This window comes from Cyprinodon tularosa, unplaced genomic scaffold, assembly GCF_016077235.1.
Source record: "Cyprinodon tularosa strain WSP-4 unplaced genomic scaffold, ASM1607723v1 ctg346, whole genome shotgun sequence".
NCBI lineage: Eukaryota > Metazoa > Chordata > Actinopteri > Cyprinodontiformes > Cyprinodontidae > Cyprinodon > Cyprinodon tularosa.
The window spans coordinates 1,209,423-1,234,359 of record NW_024039059.1 but is presented as its reverse complement, the minus strand read 5'-3'; the positions used below and the strand labels follow the sequence as shown (position 1 = coordinate 1,234,359).

The 24,937-nt window shown below is 38.1% G+C and overlaps 1 protein-coding gene across 3 annotated transcripts in view; it reads left to right on the top strand.

Moving 5' to 3' along the window:
- Window positions 1–19,633, top strand: part of LOC119789762 (solute carrier family 41 member 1-like) — a 49,586-nt gene extending 29,953 nt beyond the window's left edge. For all 3 annotated transcript variants that reach the window (XM_038294842.1, XM_038294840.1, XM_038294839.1), the window contains exons 4-11: window positions 3,282–3,353; window positions 3,475–3,619; window positions 4,287–4,433; window positions 5,319–5,463; window positions 6,014–6,093; window positions 12,303–12,437; window positions 13,305–13,453; window positions 18,751–19,633. In XM_038294842.1, coding sequence (XP_038150770.1) covers window positions 3,282–3,353; window positions 3,475–3,619; window positions 4,287–4,433; window positions 5,319–5,463; window positions 6,014–6,093; window positions 12,303–12,437; window positions 13,305–13,453; window positions 18,751–18,924 — 1,047 coding nt within the window. In that variant the 3' untranslated portion in view covers window positions 18,925–19,633. The remainder of the gene's footprint in view (window positions 1–3,281; window positions 3,354–3,474; window positions 3,620–4,286; window positions 4,434–5,318; window positions 5,464–6,013; window positions 6,094–12,302; window positions 12,438–13,304; window positions 13,454–18,750) is intronic.
- Window positions 19,634–24,937: the final 5,304 nt, after the last annotated feature.

The window sequence follows — 24,937 nt, the reverse complement described above, 5'->3', positions numbered from 1 at the left end:
CTTTTAATTCCCTTATATCTGCAAGCTGTCCTATTCTCAAGTTCTTTGCAGCCTCTAACAGGTTCCCTTCTGGCGATTACCTGCATTTGGCTTTTATCAACTCCAGTTTTTTCGTCAGTGCTGAAGAAAAACTGCCCCACAGGATAATGCCTCTCCCATCATGCTTTGCAGAGATGTTATGTAAATGGAGGTGTTTTTGTTTATACACAGTTTTATGCATGTTCAATTCTCTCTGTACACTACCTGACTCATGTGTTCATGGCTATGAATACCTGCACTGCTTCATGGTCTTTGCATTTTAAGATGATGGTTTGAACAAATCTCTGTGGGAAACTTAAAGCTTGGAACTTTTTCTTTAATATCATTTTCCTGCTCTAAACTTCACTAAAACTCTCCTCTAACCAGTTAGCTGTGTTCCTTGGTCTTGAAGAGGCTGTTTGACCTCTAAAAGACATATGGACCTTCTTAGATCAAGGCACAAAGCCTGGGTGAGGCATAGAATTTACTGCTTAGAGCAGCTAATGGGAAGCTGCTAACTGTGATCTGTGTAAGTCAGGGTTGCAGAACATCCCGTAAAATATGGAATTATCCCTTATTTACAGTAGCAGTTAAATGTTGTATTAAATATACAAATAAAGGAGGTGGTTTGTACCGTATCTTCATTCATACCCAACACTCAACATTAAAGCTACTGTAACAGTAATTAACAAGATAAAACACAGTAAATACCAGGCCCATCAAAATCTCTGTGGCCTGACTGAAGTAGAAGCTGATCAGGTTTGCCTCTCTGTCACCTGACTTAGACCTGATACTTCCTCCACATTTACACAGGGAGTTGCTTGCAAAAATAAAGACTTAATTCTGAAGAAAATAAATCATTTTGTCAATAAGGATAGGTACAAGGAAAATGATAAAATTTGTCACAGTGTCTAGAGTGGCGCACACGGAGCACATGAAGCACATAGAATCCAAATCATCAGTCCCTTATACTTCAACCATTTCCTGAGACTGAAATTGTAAGGCACATTAAAGTGACTGGTTAAGATGTGGGGTTCATAATAATTTATTTCTCAAACTGTAGTGTTATGAATATTTTTTCAAATAGTAAATAATAAAAACAAACAAGGTATTTTTTGTACATTTTCTAGATTAAAATGTATCTAGCATCCTTTGTGTATTTTATGTCAAAGTGTTGATATTTTTAAGGAAAAAGTACAGGGATCATTTTATACGAAATTAAGTTACTAACAAAATCTTCATGTTATGGAGAATGTAGATGAGTTTGCTGCGTGTATAATATTTCCAGAGGAGTTATTTGACAGTATTTAGTGCAGAGCAACGTTTAATATTTAGGATATATTTAAAAAGCTCTTTATTAGTTCACACAAATAGACCACCTTTAGGTGCTAGTGCTAGTTTTATGGTATGTAATATAATATTTCATTAATTTGGTCAATCGTGCAATATGGCCCCACCAGCCCTCTGTCTGCTTGTGAGAGCGTATGGGTTAACCTTTATGCTAGGGCACATGACTCAATGTGAGTCTGCATCAGTGACAGAGGATGAAGCGGCTCTCTAGGGATGATGGTACGGGCAAAATGAGCATAGATACCCTCCAACTCTACCTGTCAAAATAACACATTTTCAAAGAGCTGACTCGAGGTCCTCCACTGATTTTATCTGTAAATAAGGTGTATGAAATGTGTTAAATAACATTTCCATTTCTTTAAATAATATTTTTATATACTATATAAAAAAAAAACATTTCCATAGCTTTTGGCTTTTGGTTATTATTAGGCTGATGGTCAGCCTTAAAATAAATGTCAGGGTAATAACTAGGGCTGCAACTAACAATTATTTTGCAAATCAATTAATCAGACAATTATTTTTTCTATTAATCAATTAATAATCGGATAGGCAAACGTTCATTATAGAGGATTTTTTACGAAATTAAAAAAAAGGTGAAACTAAAACGTTTCCACTTCAGGAGTTCTGGATAGAGCATATTGACAAACATTTTATTTTTTTTATCTAAATTGCAAAATGTTTATATACTTTTTACTATTTTGATATAATTACTGTTCTAAGTGGGTTGCTCTCTCAGCTAAAGGCAAGGTTTACAGTCTATATAATAAATGATGAACCGATTACTAATCTAGTTGACGATTATTTCATTAATTGATTAAACCGATTGTTTCCTCCCTAGTAATAAGCTTGTAATATCCATCTGTTTTGCTGCTAATGAGACACTAAATCCATCCCTCCATTTTCCGTCACGTCGCAAGAGGTGCTGGTGCCGATCTCCAGCTGTCTATTGGCGAGAGGCGGGGGAACACTCTGGACACGTTGCCAGTCTTTTCCATGGCAACTCGGAGACAAACAGGACAAACAACCATTCACACTCACACCTAAGTAGAATTTAGAGAAGCCAATTAACCTGACAGTCATGTTTTTGGACTGTGGGAGGAAGCCAGAGTACCTGGAGAGAACCCTCGCATGCACAGGGAGAACATGCAAACTCCATGCAGAAAGACGAACCCAGAACCTTCTTGCTGCAAGGCAGCAGTGCTACCCGCTGTATCACTGTGCAGTTGAGACACTAAATACACTATTAAATTGTTACTAGTTAAAATTACATTACTTTGTAAGACTTCTGAGAATATACCTGATTCAATCAAAAGTTTGGCATTTTATTTGATCTTCAAAATTTACAGCAATTTGCTGTAAATTTGCTGTGTTTAGCCTTAATCCCCACAACAGCGTTTCCCATTGGTCTCCTCTCAAACAGTTTACTAATGCCGCCCAAAAGTTTCTCTTATTATTACTGTATGAAAACCCGAATAGTATGACTACATGCAGAAAAGTTCAGGACTATTAATAATGTGCTAAGGGGGCTAGCTGCAGCAGGTAAGATTTTCACTATGTGGTAAAAGTGGGAAAAAATTGTAAGCAGTTGGAGCTGGTGGAGCACAGATCAGTCGGTCCCAGTTTCAATAATTTTAGGTGATACTTGCATAGGAAACCGATCAACCAAGCAATCCTAAACATTGTATTTGTATTGCATAGGACTTCTTAGGCAGTTATAACAACTTACGGTTGTACAGCTATTGTTCTTTTTGTTTTAAATAAAATAGGATTAGGACATTGAAGAATTATTATGACTTTAGAATATTCCATTGGGTTAGTCACAAAAAATAAAATCATCATAAAACATTGCAAACTCTTTTAAGATAGTTCCACCTCCAGTCTGTAATATTGTGGCTGTTGCTTCTCTGTTGTAGGCCAACACAGGCCAGATGGATGACCCTGACAAACAGTGGACCATGGTGTGCAGCAACCTGGCTCTCATTCAGGTAACCCCTGCTTTCACCCAGCAGGCAGAGGTGGATGCTTCCCTGTGTGGAGCTAGATAAGCTCTGACCGCCTGATCAGACGTGTTCCTGCTGTGTTCATGAATGATGTGTCGCTCTGCAGGTTCAGGCCACGGTGGTGGGATTCCTGGCAGCCGTGGCAGCCATTTGTTTAGGTGCAATCTCCAGGGGAGGGGTTGAACTGGACCAGGCAGCTGTCCTGTGTGCAAGCAGCATTACCACCGCCTTCGTAGCTGCTCTCTCATTGGGTATGTGACAGAGGGGCTGAAAAGTTATATTTGTTAAAACTAAAGCAATAAGAACACTTTGATGAACATCCTGGATTAAAGGCTACAGACGCCCATTAAAGATTTTAACCTAGATATAGAGAAAAAGCTTCTTGTTTTACAATTTTATTTAATTCTACGTAATTTTTATTCATAATATTCTCTAACTCTAACCCTCTCCAAGTAAAATACAAATGTTTCATAAGATCAGCAGAATCTACGGTGACTCAGAAGCAATTCAAGGTTTTCTTATATTTCTAGAAGGAGTAATCCCTTTATCTTTCACAGTGACTGGTGGAAGTTTACCTTGATTTCTGTCTGGATATCAGCAATCTGTAAACAGGCTTAAAGAAGTATTTTAAAATGTTTAATTTATTTTAAAGGGATATTTTTCATTGTAGCCTCCCTCTAATTGTCATGTATGATTCAGAGCAGTTGTTATGTCTTTCATTGTTCTAGAAGTGCTCTATTTCCGCCTCAGCAAACAGTCCCTCTGATGTAAAGCTAGAGACATTGGTTTTACATATATCTTTAGAATTTAGTTGTTTTGTTAACCTGGAAACATTTTCATTTTTCTCTGCTTGACCTTCACCTTATCAGAAAGTTTGTGGCTTTTTTTCATTTTCTCCATCTGCCTACCCCTCCATAGGCTTGGTGATGATCGGAGTTATCATCGGCTCCAGGAAAGTGGGAATCAACCCAGACAACGTGGCCACACCTATTGCTGCCAGCCTGGGTGACCTCATCACGCTGTCCCTGCTGGCGGGGGTGAGCAGCACGCTCTACGAGTACAGAGGTGAGGAGCACAGCATGGAGGAAGCACCAGTTAAGAGGTACTTCCTGTTTAACTGCTAGATCTGGCTTATTCCAGAACTCACCACAAGATGGCAGCAGAAATCAGCTTTCATTTTAGACAAATCCACAACTGTACTGTTCAACTTCTGTTTTCTTAATTCCTCTTAGCCTTATTTACAGTTTGAGTGTTTTATACAACCATTATGCTATATAAATTTATTACACCTGGGGGATTATATGCCAAGCATTTAGATCAGTATATTTTAAAGATTGCTGCTAATAGGACGGTTGAAATATTGCATCATTCTTAAATATTGATAATGCTTAAATGTTGTACACTGGGGATTACTGCTGAATCGATAGCTTTTCATCAGATAATGCTAATAAATTGCTAAAGAAGCTGTTTGCCAAATTAAAAAGTGATTGAAAGGACAAACTATACCTCACTATATTTGACGTTTTAAGACTGCTCCTATCACCATGCGAGAAGAATAAAGCTGAAATGCATTTCATTAAAAGTCATTAAATTATTATTTTTTAAATGAAGGCCTTAATTGGCATTAAAATTCATTAAATGTGATGATCGTGGCATTTAAAATGCTTTATTAAAAAAATAAATAAAAAAATAAACTAAACTAAACTGCTTCCGGTTGATATGTTTGGAAAAGAAGCTCGAGACAGAGAAAAAGTATGTGAAAATGCAAATGGGTACTTGAGTCAATGTTTGGGTACTTGTTGATGGCATTGAAATTATATATAGCAGCATTAAAAAGCATTAAATTAGAGTTCCTCATTCCTGTAGAAGCCCTGCATGACCCGAAGATGCTGTAAACTTCTTCTCTACACATGATTTATTTTACATATCTTATGATTTTCTCTCCTGCAGACATCTGGTACCTGTCCCCCTCGGTGTGCCTGGTTTTCCTGGCTTTGATTCCACTGTGGGTGGTGTTAGCCCGACGGAGTCCACAGATCAGAGAGGTTCTCCGCTCAGGCTGGCAGCCTGTCATAGTCGCCATGTCCATTAGCAGGTACACACTTCTGTTTAATTCATTTCAGACATGGAAAAGAGATTATACAATACTGTAAAAATGTTTATATATGATTATCCTCCAGTGAGGCAGGGCTTCTGGTGAATAATCATCATTAGGTCTGAGTAGTTACTTTGGCCACTTTGTCATTTGTTTTCAGTCCAGCACCGGATCAGTGATCAACCTTTTTATTTAATGCAGTTCTAACATCAGGATTACCTTAAATCGAGTACCTATAGACCAGTCGAACCTTAAGTGATTTACTCTATAATGCACAAAGATGCTATGAAGTGTATCTTTTAAAAAGTATTGATTTAAGATCAGTAATTCTCAGCTGCTCAAAGGAAGCTAATGTACTTTGAACAAAAGAGATGGGAGAAAAATAAAATGACAGCGAAAAAAACGTTTGGAATAAGTTTCCTATTCTTTTATATTAACATTGAAAAAATGACGTTTGTGAAAAAACAAAAGAGGTTTTTTGGAAGTCTCTGCATTTTAAGATGAAACAGCAGTTACAGAGTAATTAAACATTGTTCTGTTTTTATTCGAGTTTCGGAGGCCTTATACTGGACAGGACTGTGAGTGACCCCAACTTTGAGGGCATGGCTGTCTTCACACCTGTTATTAACGGTAAGCTGATTTGTCCTTCCTTCTGACGCCACTCTTATGTTTTCTCCTCTTTAGGTTAAATTTTGATTTATTTTAATTCTGCTATAACAGGAAGTCAGTCCTGTTTTAAAAAGTGTTGAGGTGAACTTAGAAGAAGAGGCGGTACTATCCGGGCTTCAGTTGTTGATTATTTTGGTAATAGATTAATCTGAAATTCTTTATTTTTAATTAATAATCAGGCGGCAAAAGGTTCCTTGGAGAAGATTTTATAGGGAATCTTAAGCAGATGAAGCTAAAACTCCCACTTGGGGACTTCTGGATAAATCCTATCGACAGACAATAAAGGTTTTTTTTCTTTGTGAATGCAAAATGTCTATTTATTTCATGTTGGTATAAATACAGTGGTGAGTGGGTTCCTCATTCAGATAATGTGATCATTTTTATACCTCCAAAATACAAAATACTCCTTCGCATAAAACCCTCAAAATACTTTGTAGCTTGTGATTTATAGCGTGATTTCAAAAAAAGCTTAAGGGGTGTAACTATTTTCTACTTTCTCTTTTTTTTTGTCCTCTAAATGCCTTTTGGATTTAAAGGGTGGATCCACTTTTTTTTTAAAATAATTGTTCCTTTTGATACTGAGCGGCTTTAGAGAACCGTCACTGAAGTGAAACAAGCTTAAACCTGAAATTATCCTCTAAATTGTATAAAAAGACATTTGAGTCTCAAACAGTCCTGAGGGAACAAACACAACCACAGCTTTGAACAGATTCAACCCGCAACGTTGCCCCAACTTGAGTATTTCCTCTTTTTTATCCCATCTTTATTTAAATTGCAAAGAAGAACGAACTAAAACCACCTTTTGTCTGGTTGGTAAAATATCTCAATGAAATAATCTTCAATGGTTTGGAAATCACTTGGCTTTAAAATCAAAGCATATTACTGAGAACTGAGGGAACTAAAGCACGGTTTGTTAGTTTCCCCTGAAAAACAATAATTAGAGATACATTTAGAATAGCAACAGCTGTGAGATGATGCAGAGAAACTTCTATTGCTTCCATTACTTAAATTTTTTTTTCTCACCTTTTCTAAAGGACAATTGTACGAACCTTTTCAGAGACACAGAACAACCTAACAGCCTCAAAAGGCCAACAAATTCAGCAGAGCAGCATCTGAAACGAGAAAAAACATTAGAAAACGTCTGACTTGTCTACACAGGAATATACATGTAGATTTGTTCACAAACAGACGGACAGATAGAACTTTACTACATGTGGTTTATCATCCTTTAGATGAGATAAAGTTAGTTGTGCAAAGGAAAAATGGTCCATTGTCCCTATTCTTGTGACTCATTAAATATAACCAGAAGCACCATAAAATCTCTTTAAGCTGCCGGGCTGAACTGAATGGGACCACATGACACTTTCAGTCCTTTTACTCTGGCTGCTCTGGATTCAATTTAGAGATATTAGAGTAAAGGGGGCTGAAGTTAGTTTTTGACAGGTAAACATGCTCTTTCTGCCATTCTTGATCAATTTTCTACATTTCTGTTTTGGCCTGTCTCATAAAATCCCCGTAGTGAATGTTGAAGTTTGGGATTGTAAATGACAAAATATGAAAGAGTAAAAAAAGTCATTGGGTACTTTCGTAAGGCTCTGTGTTCAGTTTGGAAAATGCATTGAAGGACAAGTGGAGGCAAACTAAAAAAAAAAAAAAAAAAAAAAGACTTCTAAGATGGGTTGGTTTGGCTGTGAGGTGAGGCATGAAGAGAACCACTAATGGCGCTCAGCCCGAGTCCCGGCGCAGCTGACAGGGCCTTTAATAACCATCCACTCAGGCTGCCACTGTGTCTCATTCAGTTTCCACTCTGCTTCTCGTTCTTTCCTCTGAGCTGCGTCTCTCTGCTGAATTCCAACTTCTCCAATCTGGTTTGAATTTCCCATCTCTCTCTGCTCTGATGTGCTCATAAAACCCGTTTTTCCATCTCACTAAAAACCATCTGTCATCGTTAAGAGGTGGAGATCTTTTGACATGTGTGACATCAATGTGTTAAGCACTTGTCAACAACAAAATGAATGTGACCGCTGAAAATAAGACAGTGAAGATCTTAAAGAAAAATCCCAAACCCAGGTTAGATTAAATGACTAAAACTACTGAAACCATCTGTGGAAACTAAAACAAGTTTATTTTTATGCAGCTCAGATGGATTTATAAAGGTGGCAGAGTTTGACGAGCAATCATTTTTTTATTTTTCATTTCCATACGTGCTGCAGCTCTCAGTTTTTTTCTGAGGTAACGGTGCACAGACCCGGACGGAACTGTTCCTCAGGCTGAAGCCGTTTCTCAGACGGATCTGGGTCAGGATAAAAAGGTTTCCTGTTTCTGACTTGAATATTAAGATCACCTTTTAGCATTCTCCAAAGTCGTTTGTTTAGCTGAAATCTAACCCACATGAAACATTTAGAGATGCATAAACCAGAGATTTTGTGGCGAATTGATCACAGATTTATTAAAAAGATAAAAAAATAAATAACTAAATAAAAGATAGAAACAAAGAACCCACATTTAGACAATAATCTTTCAGGTTTTGTACCTCTGCCAAAAAGAATCACAGCACGTCTCTTTTAGTTAATAAGGAAACTGTTTTTTTTTTTTTTTTGCACAGCTAAAAATCTAAATAAATAACACAGTTAAAAGCTCAGATTAATGTCCTAAGTTAGTGTTTATGATAAATTAAGCCCGTAGCATCATAAATGACCCCTCACACCCCCACCATGGACTGTTCTCTCTGCTGCTCTCTGGGAAGAAGCTTCGAAGCATCCGATGCAGGTCCAGCAGATTCCAGAACAGTTTCTTCCCCACCATCATTAGACTGCTGAATGTTATGTAAAATGGGTTATAAAAAAAATAATAATCTTAAATGTTGGAACTGTAACTATTACAGTCATATGTTTACATCAGTTTTTATTTCACCACTGTCTGGAGAGCTTACTTAACAAAATTTCATTTTGTTTACACTTGTGTGCACAAAATGACAAAATAAAATCTGTCTAAGTCTAAATGATTGCTTAAGTGTAACCATACAGCTTTCTGGCTATTCAATTATTAATTGATTAATTGAAAAAAGATTTAAGCTGTTCTATTGTGATCAGTATGTATTAATTAATCATTGTTTGTAATTATTTATAGTAGCTCCAGATTAGCTACACAGCTCGTTCACTTCAGAGGTCCATATTTTAAAGTGTCTTAGCTTCTAATATTAACAGTTAGCAATGTGTATGTTTAATTTTATAGTTAGTTCACCTCTTGATGCCAAAAAGAGCCCAACAGATTTTACTTTCACAAGTGGAGCAGTAGGGCTATTGCCATATTGCTCCACTTGTTTCATGCATATAAATTGCTTTATTATAATTATGCAGGGAGTTTTACAGTTTATATGGACACTGCAATGTAAATAGTGCAGAAAAACAGAAGAAAAAAAAGGAAAAAAGAGAAAAAAAGAGAAAAGATGAAAGAAAGAGGAGATAGGAAGGAGACAATGACAAAACATTTTCAGTCTGCTTCATCACCTGTAACGAGATGAAAAAAGAACAGCACAACCGAAAGACACGGTACGAGATATACAATAAAGCAACACCTTTAAACTATCGCTAAAGTAATATTATTAAGTCTGACATGTACTCTGTGTTACCTGAAGATATGAATGTGGGGTTTCTGTTTGGAAGTGTGAGCTTTTCAAAAAAGCCCTAACATTTCCAAATCCAGCCAGCTCCATGACAGACAACCAGAAATAAGGAAACACTGGGCCTGATGCAACAGCGTTTTCTCCTTCGGTGGGCTCTTATGAACACGCTGCATCAGATTCAATAAACCTTCTTAACTTCAGTAAATCATCGTCAAAAACCTGATGCAGACCTGAGAGCATGTGATTCAGAGAAATGTAAATCTGCATGATTACCGCCCCGATAATGCCATGAAAGGGGAATTCCTACACTTGTTCATTCGCAGAAATGGGTTTGAAGACGAAGAAGAGAGACTTTACCAGGTCAGAGACGGTGAACTTGACTGAGCACTAAACGGCAGAATGAAGGGAACAGTAAAAGCAAAGCAGTTAAATGAATCACAAGAGCTGTAAATACCGCGGTTGTACTGTTATACAACTAACTATGAAAAATGAAAACTATTTAGGGAGGCAAGAGGTGCAACTTATTATAAGATAACAATCAGACAGCAAACCATATTTGTCATCGCACGCTCTTTCATGCTACGCATTAAAATACAAATGTAACATAAAAAGAATTAAGACCCAATCCTGCTAAATAAGAGACTTACCGGTAATCTGTCATATACATTACTGTATATACCCTTTGCCCTTTTTATTCCTTCTGGCACATTCTTCTTGTTATTGACTCTTTTTGCTGTTGTAATTTGTAAATTTCTCCACTGTGAGATCAATAAAGTCAATCAATACATCAAACTTTTTACATTCTATGTAATAGCAAAGCCAAGGTGCTACAATGGAGAGAAATGAATGCAGGTCTAAACATTAGAGGAGTTTAAAGCAGCAAATTTCTTAACTTTATTCTGAACTTTTTATTCATTTTCTGTTCCAGATGTTATTTCAATAGTAACTTGATCTCTGATTGTTCTTTCTTCTGACTAATTGTCAACAAATGAAACCAGTTTCTCCTGGATCAGCCAACTCCAGCTGCAGGTGTAGTGACTAATAGTTTCTCATAATTGCAAAGTTGCACAATGTATCATGATGCAGCCTTTTGAAATGGAAAATATCTTCTAAGTAACAGAAAATGGGATCATTTAGTGAACAACTGGGTTTGGATAACAGCAGAGTGATTGTGCAAGACTCCTATGTCTTGTCTGGAGCACAAATAAAATTTGCATATTGAGGAACCAAATAGCTCATAACTTTAAAACGTTGTTAGCAAGCTTATAACCCTGAAGCTCTCAGGTATTTTGATCCTGTTCTAAGTTATTTTCTTTAAAGTTAATATATTTCTAAACTGTTTTAGTGGAGCAATCAGAGAAATCTCACTTTTCTTTGTATACATAAAAAAAAACATGGGTTTTTATGTAAGCGCGTTCTATACATTCATGCTCCTTTTTCATCATTTAATGGAGGATAAATCATGGCCTGAATGCAGCATCTCCTAATCACATTCTCAGATTTATTGATGCGCAGCTTCAAGCTGACAAAATTCTGAATTTCAAACCTCACCATCTGATTTAAACGTGCTTGGCTCGATGTCACATCACACACTGCCACATATTGGGCAAAGAACATCCAACATGTTGAAGTCCACTGATATTTGATTGGAAGCCATTAAGGATTAAAATACAACAGACAATATAAAAAGAGTGTATATAGTACAAAAAAGCAAAAGAAAAGTTATACTGTCATGAAATATGTTTCCTTCAGATATAAAAATATCTGCACTGTTAAGAACTGAACTTCTATGTAAATGCATTTTTTATCTTATTTTTTTTGCACCATTTCTTTTTTCTCCTACACTGTTTACATTTGATTGCTGTATCTGCGGCTCTTAGAAGGGGATTTTTTAGCAGAAATCGGGACAATTATCTTGTTGTGTGAACCAGGCTTTAGCCATAATGGGCAGCTGCTAACATGGACATCTATGCGTATGTGGCCCGCATGGCTTGTAAACAGGAGACTATAAGACAACACCGAGAGATGGTGTTTGATGTCACTTTATTTTTCATTTAAAAACATATTTTAATTTTTTTACATCGCTTTTTTTATGTCTTTCTATCAAAAATAATGATTTATTGTTGAATAATACCAGAAAAACTCGGTCAGCTCAGAAACTTTGGTCGTTGTTACACTGCAAAAACAATCCAGAAATAAGTGAAAAATGGCTTAAATTAAGTATATTTAGCCTTAATTTGAGCAGGTAAATAAGATGATTTGCCAATGGAATGAGTATTTTCACTCTTAAAATAAGATAGTTAGATAATATTTACTTGAAATAAGACGATAAAATAGTTTTTTCTAATTTTAAAAGGAAATTGTCTTGTTCCATTGGCAAAGTGTCTTACTTACCTCCTCAAATCAAGGAAAAACGCACTTATTTTAAGAAAAATATTACTTATTGAGATTTCTATTTTTTGCAGTGTATAAATCTGATTTGGGTGTTTACTCTGTGATACATCGGAGACTAAAGGAGCATCCCCTCTTTGCCTCCCATGTGCAGGAGTGGGTGGAAACCTGGTGGCCATTCAGGCCAGCAGGATCTCTACATACCTGCACTTCTGGAGCATCCCAGGTGTGCTTCCCAGTAAAATGAGCCAGCACTGGCCCAATCCATGCAGCACCTTCTTCTCATCAGGTAGGCTAACTTTTCCATTTCTGTCTAATTAGGCAACATGAAGTTCCTATAGTAGAGTTGTCCCAAAACAGCTTTTTCATTTCCGATGTGCTGATATCGCAGCTTGGAGAATTGACCAATACTGATATTGACCTGATACGATATTAACACGATCATGCATACTTTTTTTGCTTATTTTGTACAGCAAAATGTATAGAGAACGTATGTATGTAGAGAACAACTGACCCATGTAATATTAACCAATGAGATACAGAAACTTTAAACAGAAGCAGTGTTTCTCTGCCACTATCAGAGATTGTAGATGCTGGTGTTCTGTCATATGAGCATACCCGGTCAGACCAGCATACCCATAGTCAATACCCGTTTATCCTCAATACCCGTTTATCCCTTTACTTTTGTATGAAAAAAAGATTTTAAACTACCTAAACGGACATGTATCCATTTAGTCATGTACAAAAAAATATATTTTATTACTTACTTTTTGGTGTTTTTTGAAGAATATGGAAAACTCAACTTAAATTGTTTATTTTTTTGTACATGACTTAAGGGATACACACCCATTTAGATAGTTTAAAGTCTATTTTTCATACAAAACTAAAGGGATAAATGCAACTCTTGCGCATGTGTATTGACAATAGGTATGCTGGTCTGAAGGGTTATGCTCACCTGACAGAACACCGGCCGATTTAATCAGACATGATTGTTTTGGCTAAAATCAGAGCGACAGCCCATATTTATATTGGATCAGGACATCTCTATCTAATAGTGCATTCATAAGTGCTGCTATTCTACCAATAATTAAGTGAAGAAATGTTTTTGTTGTTAAACAGAGTAACTTGAGAGAAGCTTTATCTCTTTATATCCCAGGGGTGAACTCTAAGTCGGCGCGGGTTCTACTGATGCTGGTCATACCCGGGCATCTCGTTTTCCTCTACGCCATCTCTCTGCTGCAGGGAGAGGAGGCTCCTGTCACTCTGCCCTTCACCATCTGCTACCTGTGTGCTGCCCTGCTGCAGGTAAACTAACACAGCTGAAGCCTCATTTATCAGAGCCTGGCACTTACCTGGGCTCAGCAGTTACGCTAGGACAAGTAAAACAAAACATGAGTACAGTGTATTCTAGCCAATCCCATAATAGGAACACGACAGAATGAACCAAAGCCTGGAGCTTCAGCAGACGTCTAAAGATCATAACAGTCACTTATAGATTCCCATCTCTGTCTGGCTGCGTTCAGAAACATACCAGCCCACCATGTGGCACAGTAACAAATCAAACCAAAATGCACTGTTGTGCAGAACTGTAGAGGTGTCTGGTCTGAACAACAACTGTCCCCCAGTTGATCCATGATGACAGATCTCTCCTAGTAGGACAGCTTTACACCACACTTCATCGATCTGCTGTCCTAAAATGATGCCTTTGAGGCACTGGCTTCCCCTCGTTTTAACTTGTTTCTAGACTTTAACATAACTCTTCAGGGACATACAGTAGAAAGGCACATTTGTCTGCATTCAATGATCTGTTTGAACCAAAGCACCCAGTTTCACAGCAGATATTTTTGCATGAAGGCTGGTCAGCTTTCCTTTTTTTATTTTTTCACTTATAGATGCAAAGAAATCTGTGATAGAGAACAGCTCTGCTGGGGATAAATTAGAAATAAGATCCAGTTTGTGTAGAAAAGACAACATGAGAATATAATAGGATGGCAAAGATGGTGGTTAATCACAGTCATTAAATTTCATGGTGAAAGATTTCATGACCTACTGCTTTTTTTATCTGTTTCAGGCTGAATATGATAAATCAACCAAAAATTTAATTTTATATGCATCTTTTTTTCTTTCAATTGATGAAAGTGGATAAAAAAAAGAAAGAAGTCCTTGACTTAGAAATGTTTAAAAAGAGCAAAACACGTTTCTTTTTGGACAGTCAGTTGGGCTTGGATCATAAAAGGATATTGGAAAAAGTTTTTAGAGGACAGTGAAGGCATTTTATTTTGATATTTCATTAATCAGGCGTATGTGACCCCAGAAATTGTTCTGTCTGCATATCAGTTGTGTTGCCATGACTGCACTGGAACCGCGCTCCGATCTGATCAGGAACCAGTGTCCTATCAAGTTGTGGCCCACTACTGAGACGTGCTTCCCCTTCCGTTCTGCTTTGGTTTCAGGGTTCTAAAGACCACAGTCACTAACATCGCAGCGCCTGCAAGAATAGGATCATGCTGTACTTTAAAATGATTTTATCAGCTATTTCTGTCCTCAGATGCCACCGAGATATTACTCAACATCCTCAACCGTTTTCAAGTCACTCTGCTTCGCACTATATAGCCTGAAGCTAGCAGCTCATGTTATCCTCCTAACGGATTAATTACAATTAAATTTTAAATTTTTTGAATGTAGGGTTTTTGTTTTGATGGGAAACATACAAAGAAATCATTCTTATCTTTCATTCTTTCCATTTGATTGAGCAGATTAGCTGTATTTAATGTGCTAAAAGGGCTTTTCATAAACTTGGTGAACTGTAGTTGGACCTGGTGTTTCTCACAATGCAGCAGTAAAAAAGCTTCCATCTCTAAGAACATCACAGGCTTTTCACAGTCTGATCCAAAATGGCCGCCACCACCTGTTACCCAACTGTGAGGTGACTGATGCCCAGTGTTAGTGTGTGCTCGTGATAAGAATCCCAGGTCTGCTGCGTGTCAGCCACATTCTCTACAGAAAACGGCTTCGGTTGCCTTCAGCACACACAGCAAAGGTCTGCGACTGTTGGGCCATTTCCCTAATCTGCTGTGGGAGTAGTAAATCTCAGAGAAAGGTTTCTTTAACTCTGCTGGCTGGCAGACCAGCAGCAGCTTTCTATCTATTCAACTCTTCTCCTCTAGTCCGCAAATCAGAGCTTTATTCAAAAGTTAAATATTTGTTTGTTTAAAGCTTGAATGTTTTTAGTAACTTTGAACTAATTTTAAATATCCCAAGCATTTTTGTTCACTTAACCAAAATCAAAAATGCTCTCATTATTTTAACTGTCATTTTGCAGTAAGAGAATTCCAAAAAAAAAAAAAAAAAAAAAACAATCCCCTGGACTTTGTTCCTAATTTTGAAGATGTTTTGCTTCCCATTCATCTGGTTCAATTTGCATGTTTCTAAGCCAAAACAAAGACTCGAACGTTTTGTTCCGACATTTTGTATTGAAAAAGCTTCCTGGATGGGAGGCGAGATGAAGTCCAGCAGATTATTTTTTAAATTTTTTTGGGATGACTATGGCCTGGAAGACTGAGAATCTTCACCAGCAATGAGTAAGAGAAACATTTAACATTGTTTTCATAATGCATAAGAGGTAAAAATCTGAAAAGTGTGGCTGACATAATGTATTTGGAGCCATGTTCTCCAAAACTGTCTGGGGAAATCCACTTCTTTCAGAAACCAGTCGATTAGTAAATAGGCTTAGTTTGTTTAAGCTTTGTTAGTACAAATCTGGCCTTTTTATGCAGTCCCACAGTTTTGATCGAGAACATTAGAAAATAAACAGGATGATGAAAACCAAAGACCACGACAGACAGGTCAGAGAATTATGTGAAGAAAGGCCAGAGCAAGATCAACCCATCATGCAAGCATGGAGAGTACAACACAAAACAAAGCTGTTGAGAGTAATTCATTAGAAATCCTTTCTTTCAGTCAAATAGGAGCAGGTCTGATTATATTGAAGGGATAAAACTCGAATGACAGAAAAGGTTCATCATGTTAAATGCAAAAAGTTTATTTTGATATCTTCAACTGGATTAAATTCAGTAAACAATTTTCTATAATGCATCATTTGCTATCTGATTATTAAGCATCATGATGTGGGGAAGATTTTCTGCAGCTGGAGCAACAAAGTTAGAAATAATGAGGCTTCCTCTGCAGTGGGCGTCATCTTCCCAAATGTGCTGCTTTTAGATCTCATCGTCACTCCGTCTCAGTATTTATAACCACATCAGGCTTAGCTTCTAGGATCCATGTCAGCATACTGGATCGGGTTTAAACCAGTGTGATCTGCTCCAGAAACCGGACTCTTTCAAATACCCTTTTCCCACTGGCTGAAAAACCTGTTTAAACCCAGGAACGATCGGCTTTTAGTGGCTGTGGGAACGGCTCACTGACTCGTGTCTAACCGGTTCAAACTAACCGGCAAGCGACCTGCGTTAAAATCTTCTCGGCTCTGATTGGCATGCTGTCGAAACACCAGAGCCGGTATTCAGCTAATTTACGTGATACCATTAAACGCAACGTACGGACGTCAACATCTGATCTAATAAGCTGAAAAAACTCTGTTTACATTCGAAAAACATGACGCAGCTCTGGTGAGCGGGATTCTGAGCGACAAAAGAGCGAAACAATAAAGCAAACTTATTAATCCTGGCTTCCGTGCGCGGTGGTGTTACCAGACACTTAGCGGCGGGGGGGCAGCTGCCAGCGAGGGGTTAAACACAGCCTTTTTTTACTAGTGGGAAGAGAGCCAAATGCCGGTTGTTGCAGGTCAACTAATGTTTGAAAAAACACGATAAAGACGACAAAATGCTGGAAAAAAACTGACTGCAGGAGATTAAACACTTTCATTTTATGACAAATGTAGCCTATACTGGAGAAGCTTCCTATCAACTCTATGATATCGTAGGTTTAATGTGCTCTGTAGTTGCTTAAAGGAATAGTACACCCAAAACATGATTAGCCTTCATTTTCTACTCACCCCCATGCTGAACAACACCCTGGAGTACTTTTTGGATATCTCAAATGCATCTGGAGATCTGGGAGGCTTCTTGCTGTCTGCTGACATTCAAATAATGAAGGTGCCCAGCGCCCGGGGCAGAAAGGTCCATAAAAGTCCACAAAAAACGTGTCAATATTCCTGCATACTGCTCGTCCAATGTATTCCAAGTGTCCTGAGTGGGTAGCATCCAGAATTTACTCGAAACGAAGTCATTTAGAATGTTTTTAGAGCATAAACAGTAGTGTATAGGATTTCCTGAAAGTGCGCACATGCGCGTTCACGACGCTACGGAAGCCGGCAGACCAAACCAGATGAAAGTGCGCATTCTGCGTCTGCTCTGCCGATAATGCAAGAGTAGAAGAAGAAATGTGCTGTTTACCTGTGCAAAGAAAGAAACAATGAAAGAAAAATGTCTGAGGACTTCAGTGTTGAGGAAGAGCATGAGTTATTTGCCGAGCTGAATGCGCTGGTTTGGTCTGCCGGCTTCCATAGCGTCATGAGTGCGCTTTCAGGAAATCCTATACACTACTGTTTATGCTCTAAAAACATTCTAAATGACTTCGTTTCGAGTAAATTCTGGATGCTACCCACTCAGGACACTTGGAATACATTGGACGAGCAGTATGGAGGAATATTGACACGTTTTTTGTGGACTTTTATGGAACTTTCTGTCTCGGGCGCCATAGACCTCCATTATTTGAATGTCAGCAGACAGCAAGAAGCCTCCCAGATCTCCAGATGCATTTGAGATATCAAAAACGTACTCCAGGGCGTTGTTCAGCATGGGGGTGAGTAGAAAATGAAGGCTAATCATGTTTTGGGTGTACTATTCCTTTAAGGCTCTGATTGTTAAGGTTTGGAGATCGATGCTGTAATTACAGCATGTTTCTGCTTTGCTTCATGCTGCAGATTTTATTCAGACCCTCAGAAACAATCCTGGCATTTAGAAAAATATCTGATGAGCTACTAAACAGTCATTCTCAATGTTTACTTACTGGATATTAGCCACTCTGAATCTGATAGCACAAAGAGGAAAAGGCTGCTCTTTTTATTGGTTTTAATGAGCCCTATATTACTTTTATTGGCTTCTACTTTCACACCGGCTGTAAAACATCTCTGTTGAAGAACTAGATGGATGATTAAAACCAGAGTGTGTTTTCTAGAAAATAAAAAGCATGCATCCATCAACTAAAATTACAAATTAGAGAACAAAACCACTACAAGCCTCACTGATATTGTACTTCTACTGGGATTATAATGTAACACAGTTGCCATTTCATTTCATATTGTCTTTTTTTGAATGAAAAGCCTTATGGACAATCTAACAATCTCTCTCATAGATAGGGTAGCTCATCAACATTTTATATTTGTCAATGATGTTTGAAGTTTTTATTGGGTCAATACTTGAAGCGGTTGAAGAGTAACTACTGTATCTAAGCTTGTAATGTTATCCATTATTGCAGCTGAACACCTCTGTTGTCGCTTACTTCAATCCTCAGGGGTTTATTTCCTAAACATGGCCAGTTTAGGTCAGTTCTCTCTTGTTTTTTTTTTTTGTTTTTTTTCCCAGGTGGCCATCCTTCTTTATGTTGCCGATCTCATCGTCCGTTTCATGTGGAGAAGAAGTCTGGACCCCGACAACTTCTCCATCCCTTACCTGACAGCTCTGGGGGACCTGCTGGGCACCGGCTTCCTGGCCCTCTGCTTCCGCTGCGTCTCTCTGATCCAGAGTTTGGGCCTGTGAAGTTTTTTTCCACTAATCTCTGAACACTAAGATTCTTATAAAAGTTTTATAGTTTCTTTACATCTTTACCACTGAGCCAGTTCAAACCGAATTGTTTAAAATCCTCGTCTTTATTTTACACTCTAGTACCTCTATGTTGTTCTTTGCCTCAATGCTTTGTTTGACAAAGCGTCTGTCATCGCACTTTTATAAAAAAATAGACCTCCTGCTATAAATATTTCAGTTTGGTTTCCTCTGTTTGCCAGAGGAACATCAAGTGAGTCACTACAGTGAGCAGCTGGTGCATTTTTGGACTTTAAAGTTGGCTGCTCAGAAAAGCAACTACTTTGATTGATTAACTCTACATGCATCGCATTTAAACCACATCTACAGGAGGACATGCAGACCTATCAGTGAGAGTAGGAAGTTTTTAATCTCACTGGTGCACATGTAATTACTGGAACAGTGGGTGAAGTAGATAGAAGATGTTTGTTAAAGGTTCTAATCTCCTTTCCTAACAAATCCGACTTTATTCACTAACAATCATCAAAACGATCAAATCAAATTGTATCACATGATAAAAGAGACAAATAGAAGATTCAGCTGTTGACCTTAAATGTTGTTTTCATCCTGAGCGACGACCAGTCGGTCAGAGACTTTAAAACCGAATCTGTTTTTAATCGAGGAACACAAGTTTTTATTATGAAGAATAAAAACTGTAGTAGGAAGCTTATCAAAGCCGACGGCCGATTTGTCGTTTTTCTTCCTTCCGATTCCAGCAGCAATTGCAGCTCACATCCTGATCAGGATTTGGTTTTGATTTTTTTTTTTATGCAACCCTCCATGATTTTTTTTTATGCTTTTAGTTTCCTTACCTGCAGTAGACAGATATCATATCACAGTGAGCTTTTTGGAAATCCTGGTGAACAGCTGATCACACAGAGAACGCCTGTTCTCGCTCCTCATTGTCATTTAAACCAATCAAATATGAAGATGCACCACTGCCTCAGCAGATATACTCAATCGAGTGTTATTGCAACAGATTTGTATCTTTGATGGAGTTTTTTTTAACCAGCCAAGTCTTTTTAAAGCTATATCGATTGATCTCTTCCTGCGGTATCGATCTGTCAGATCTGCTGTCCTAAAAACAGAGTAAATTATTCATCGTTTGGCAGCAGCATCAATGATGTTTGAAGGTGATCTGACTGACTTCCAATCAGCTGATCAGTCAGACTGATGTCTGATTAGCTTGTTAGCATCCATCTCCTCGGGAGATACCATTTACCATGTGCAGAAACTTTAAACAACATCTTTGTTTTAGAGTTAATGTAATTATCATGATATTAACTTCACAACACTGACTGAGAGCCAATTTAACGCGCTTCATTCAGGCTGCTTCAGAGCGCCAAGCTTCAGCTCTAGCTGCTCGTTTGGCAGCGAGGCAAAATATTTCAGCTTAATATTATGACAGCATTGCTGTTATTTATTTATTCTAGGGTTTTTTGTTTTTTTATTTAGTTTTTCTCTTGAGTGTCCTGTTTTGCCAATATAGCTCTGGGAATAGATGTCACAGAGCTAGATGATAGCTAACAGCTTTGCTTTCATAAGCAGACCAGTATGACTGTTACCATAAGGTTCCAGTTCATACTTGTATGTCAAACTTCATTGAAAATTATTTAGGGATTAAAATATAATATCATATTAAATGGACACAGAGGTGGAAAGTGAGATGAGAAAGAAACAGGGGATAAAAACTAAGGGGATAAAGATAGAGACAGGAAAGAGAGAAAATAAAAGCAAACTGCAAAAATAGACAATACAGAAGATATACAGTAACTCCTAGAAGTCTGCTTCCTGTATGAGACGACAAGGAAAGAAAACACAGAGCATAACAGCGAAAAAAGGGGACAACCAAAGTGAAAACGTTGAAGAGCAGCGGATGTCCTTTAGATATCCATGATGCCGAAGTCAAAATCTATTCTTTTTAGTTCTTAAAGCTACAGTGTGTAATAATTACAGGGATATACAGTCAGAAATGTAATATATTATACATAACTATGTTATTTATCATCATCTACGAGCTCAGACTCTTAACCTTAATATTTGTGTTGCCTTAGAATTAGTTATTTATAATTACATAGGAGCGGGTCTCGCAGCCATGGAGGCAGACATCTTTGCGCTACGGCAGCGCAGAGCCAACAAACTAGCGATTGCGAGATCGCCCATGTAGAAAAAATAACGGGTAAATTTATTATCTTAAGTCTACATGAAATCTATACCCTACACAGACTAATGAAATACTATCTGTAAAATGATCTATGTAAACAAACCTCATCACTTGAGAAGGTAGGTGATGCGGACGTCGTGGAAGACATTTTGTCCCGTAACGCTCGCCGTACTGTTGGGGGGGAGAAGCGGTGGGGGGGGGATGTTCATGTTGCTGCGGTCTGCAGTCTGGACGTTAGATGTCGCTGAAAATTACACACTTAAGCTTCAATCTGTCTGAAGTCAGATCTGGGATCATTAGCAGCCTTTTGGGAACCTCAGATTTCAAATGAGGGTCAATATTTTCTGCTGTTATTAGTTCTAATCATGCTAGTCCCCAAGACAAATACTGATGGCTGTATTAAATGTTAAGGAAACTTTTCTGCTTAAAAATCAATTATTGACTTATTACTGCTTTCATAATTTTGTTTGGAGAAATATGAAAAAAAAAAAGAATTCTGAAATCGGACCCAGATTTACAGTAGGTGTATCTCTAATAAATGTCATGACAGAAATATACGTTCCCTGGGATCTAAAAAATTAATAATAATAATTAAAAAAATAATCATACTGATAAAAACTAAACTTTTTAGGCAGCAGTTGGATGAGGTCATGGAAAGAGGCAGGAGCCTTTATTGTAGGTAGAAGGATACCTACAGGTTCTCAAGCTTCTTAGGTCCCCTCACTATCCCATGCAGGGTAGCTGTATATGATGACTGATATCATGATGAGAGGGCTAAACTGATATAAGATGCAAAGAGGCTGGATGTCATGACATTTTCTCTCTGAAGAGAAAAGCCAAAATGATTTTTAAAGCTGAGAATGTTTTGTAGGGAATTTCATGTCTTCACACCAAAACCTTTTTAAAGATATTCACTGTTATTCACTGCAGACCCTGAACCATCTCAGTATCATGAATAGATGCGTTTATTGTTGTGCCTTTAGCCTCAGATTATCAGGAATCTCACAAACAATGATAACAGGAAAGAGGACTTTGGTGTTAAGTACGGCTTCTCTGGTTTCTGTTTTCATTGGGAGATTTATTTTATTAAGAATTTCCACTGAAAGTTTGAGTGGTTTAAGATGTTTAGTCTCACATGTTCCCTGAAAGCAGAAGTTGGGAAAGCTGTCAGCTAAACGAAAGCAGGCAGCGTTGAACAGTTTCCTGGAAATCCTCTGATTTTGAGCAATAAGTGAGAAAGAATCGAATCGAATGGGATGAAAAATGACCATAAAGATCGTTTAATTTCTCTGTACTTCTCTAGAAACATTGCTCAGCCATACATTCTTGGTTGTGCCAACTGAGCAGTGCCAAGCTACTGAATATATTTCTATGCTTTGAAAAGGATCAACAGTGATGGTGAAAAGAAAGCACAGCCTTATCATTTTAAAGTAGCAGCAGTCTTTATTAGGTCTTATTTTTTTTAATCTGACCTCAGTTGTACACTAATAAATAATAATAGCAACTTGTTTTTCTGACGTTCGCTGGGTGAGAGGCGGGTCGGCGTACACTCCTGGGCAGGTTGTCAGTCCATAACAGGGCAACATACACAAACACTTACAGATTAGAACAATTTAGGAGAGCATTTTATTTATTAATAATGTTTTTGGACTGTCTGAGGAAGACGGAGCACCCGGAGGGAATCCGTCCACACAGGGAGAACATTACAACTGCATGCAGACAGAGCCAAGGACAGGATTCAGAACCAGATTTAAACAGTGCCTCACCATGCACCCCTGCAACACATCCCAACATGTCTTCATTTAATTACCAGCAGTGAAGGTAAACCCATAAGGCAGAACTTGAGCACTCTATGATTTAAAAGAGGAAGGAGCGTTGGCAGCAAAATAGTTTTTAGGTTTGTGCTGTCATGGAGGACTGGATTCTTTGAGGTATTCAAAGCAATTTATTATTGCATGACTCCATTTTAGCCAAGTTTCAGCAGTAAGACAAACAAGAGTCACTTCAAAGTGGGTTCATTGGCGTGCTCCCAAGAAATTGTTTTTCAATTCCATTAATTGAATCTGCTCCTTTTCAGAGTCTTAAGGGGCAAAAGCAACATCATTGTTACTTTTGCACAGGCTAGTCGGCGCATTTCTCTGTTCCTCTTTCCCATACAGACATTTCAGGCATTATAAACATGTAAACCTGATTTTAATGTCATCTTTCTTTTGAGTTTTCTATCTACAACTCGCTAGAAATATGTCAGAAAAAGCATTACAGTGGAATTGAAATGAGTTGCTTTATATTTACTTCAATACTTAAAATAGACACCCAGATGTCTGTTACACTATTGTGTAGATAATAGTGCATAATCTGTTCACTATTGTTATGGTTCTTCAAATATAAAACATCTCACAGTTTTGTGGGAGATCTAAATAATAGTCCTACATTCAGTTTTAGTGTATTTAAGAGTTTATATATCTCAATTTAGGCAAAATATAAGTAAAAAAACACAGAGGACATGACCTTGGTGTCCTGAATGTAGTTACGGCACCAGAGAAAAAAAGTGTAAATTTCCATGTAAGCAGAGGAGCTTACAGTTGAATCATTGAATGCAGGGTAACATTGTCTGCTGAAGAAGCCCAAACTATCACCCCTCCTCTTCTGTGCTTAACCATTGGTGTCTGGTGCTTTCACGCTGAAAGCGTTTCCAGAGCAAACAATTAACATGTAGGGGTGCGTTCAGGAGGGATGCTATAAAGTGATGGTTGCTGAAGTTTTTTGTTTCTTTTGGCTTCTGGACAACGAATCAGGAACTGTGTGGCTGTGAGGTGAGGGAGCACAGCAGAGTCGTAGCTCATTTCAGTCCTAATGGGGGATGGAAAATATAATGTTAATGTAGAATGAAGTAAGAAATGAAGAAATAGATGGTAGTTTTAAAAAAAGGCCACTTTATTTCAGCTCTAGAGGGTCTGCTAAATAATTAGTTACCCATCTCTCTACCTTAGCTCCAGAGCCGGTCCTGGCCACCGAACAATCAGACGCTGTCCTCCTTTAGCTTCAGATCGGGGCGGAGCCAGCCGGCTGCACACTCTGCCAGAGTTCCTGCTCTGATCTCCTGCTGCTCTTGTCTCACCTCCTGATCTCTGCCTCATCTTACCTCTGCTGTCTGGGCGATCCTCCCCGGAGGGGGAATAGTTCTGGTTCCTGGTCAGATAGAAACATCGTGATCCAGCCTTAGCTCCTGGACTCTGAACTGGGAGCATCTGGAGGATCTAGTGAAACCAGAGATGCTAGCACCGCCGTTAGGCTTCCCAGCATGAATAAAGCACCATAACTCAGTTAATAAAATCCACCGCTATTTGATAAAGGAGTTCAGCTTTCTGCCCGCCCATAAAAACGGCTGGTGAGTGACAGCAGGCAAACGCCATGACTTTGTAGCTGACTTTAGGTTTAAGGTTGTCAGGCAGGTGTAGATTTATGCCAAAACCTTCTAATTTTAGGATGTCCATGGTGAACTGTTAGACATTTGGTGATTTATTCACTAACTGCCTATGAACATCTAAGATAAAGACTGGAGTTTCTATTTTATTTTCTATTTTTCATTGTCCCATATAGCGTAGCTACTGTAGCAGTCCATCACCTATCAAGACTCTAAATGGTTTATTATTCTGTCGCTACTGTCTGTGTTTCATTTGGATGAAACATTTCTGTTTCCTTCCAAAATATGTCTTTATACTTTCACAGCAACCTCAGTAGATTGATCCATTTTTTCGGTAACGGTTGCCATCCAGGTGTGGGGTATTTTTCATCACTGTTGAGTAA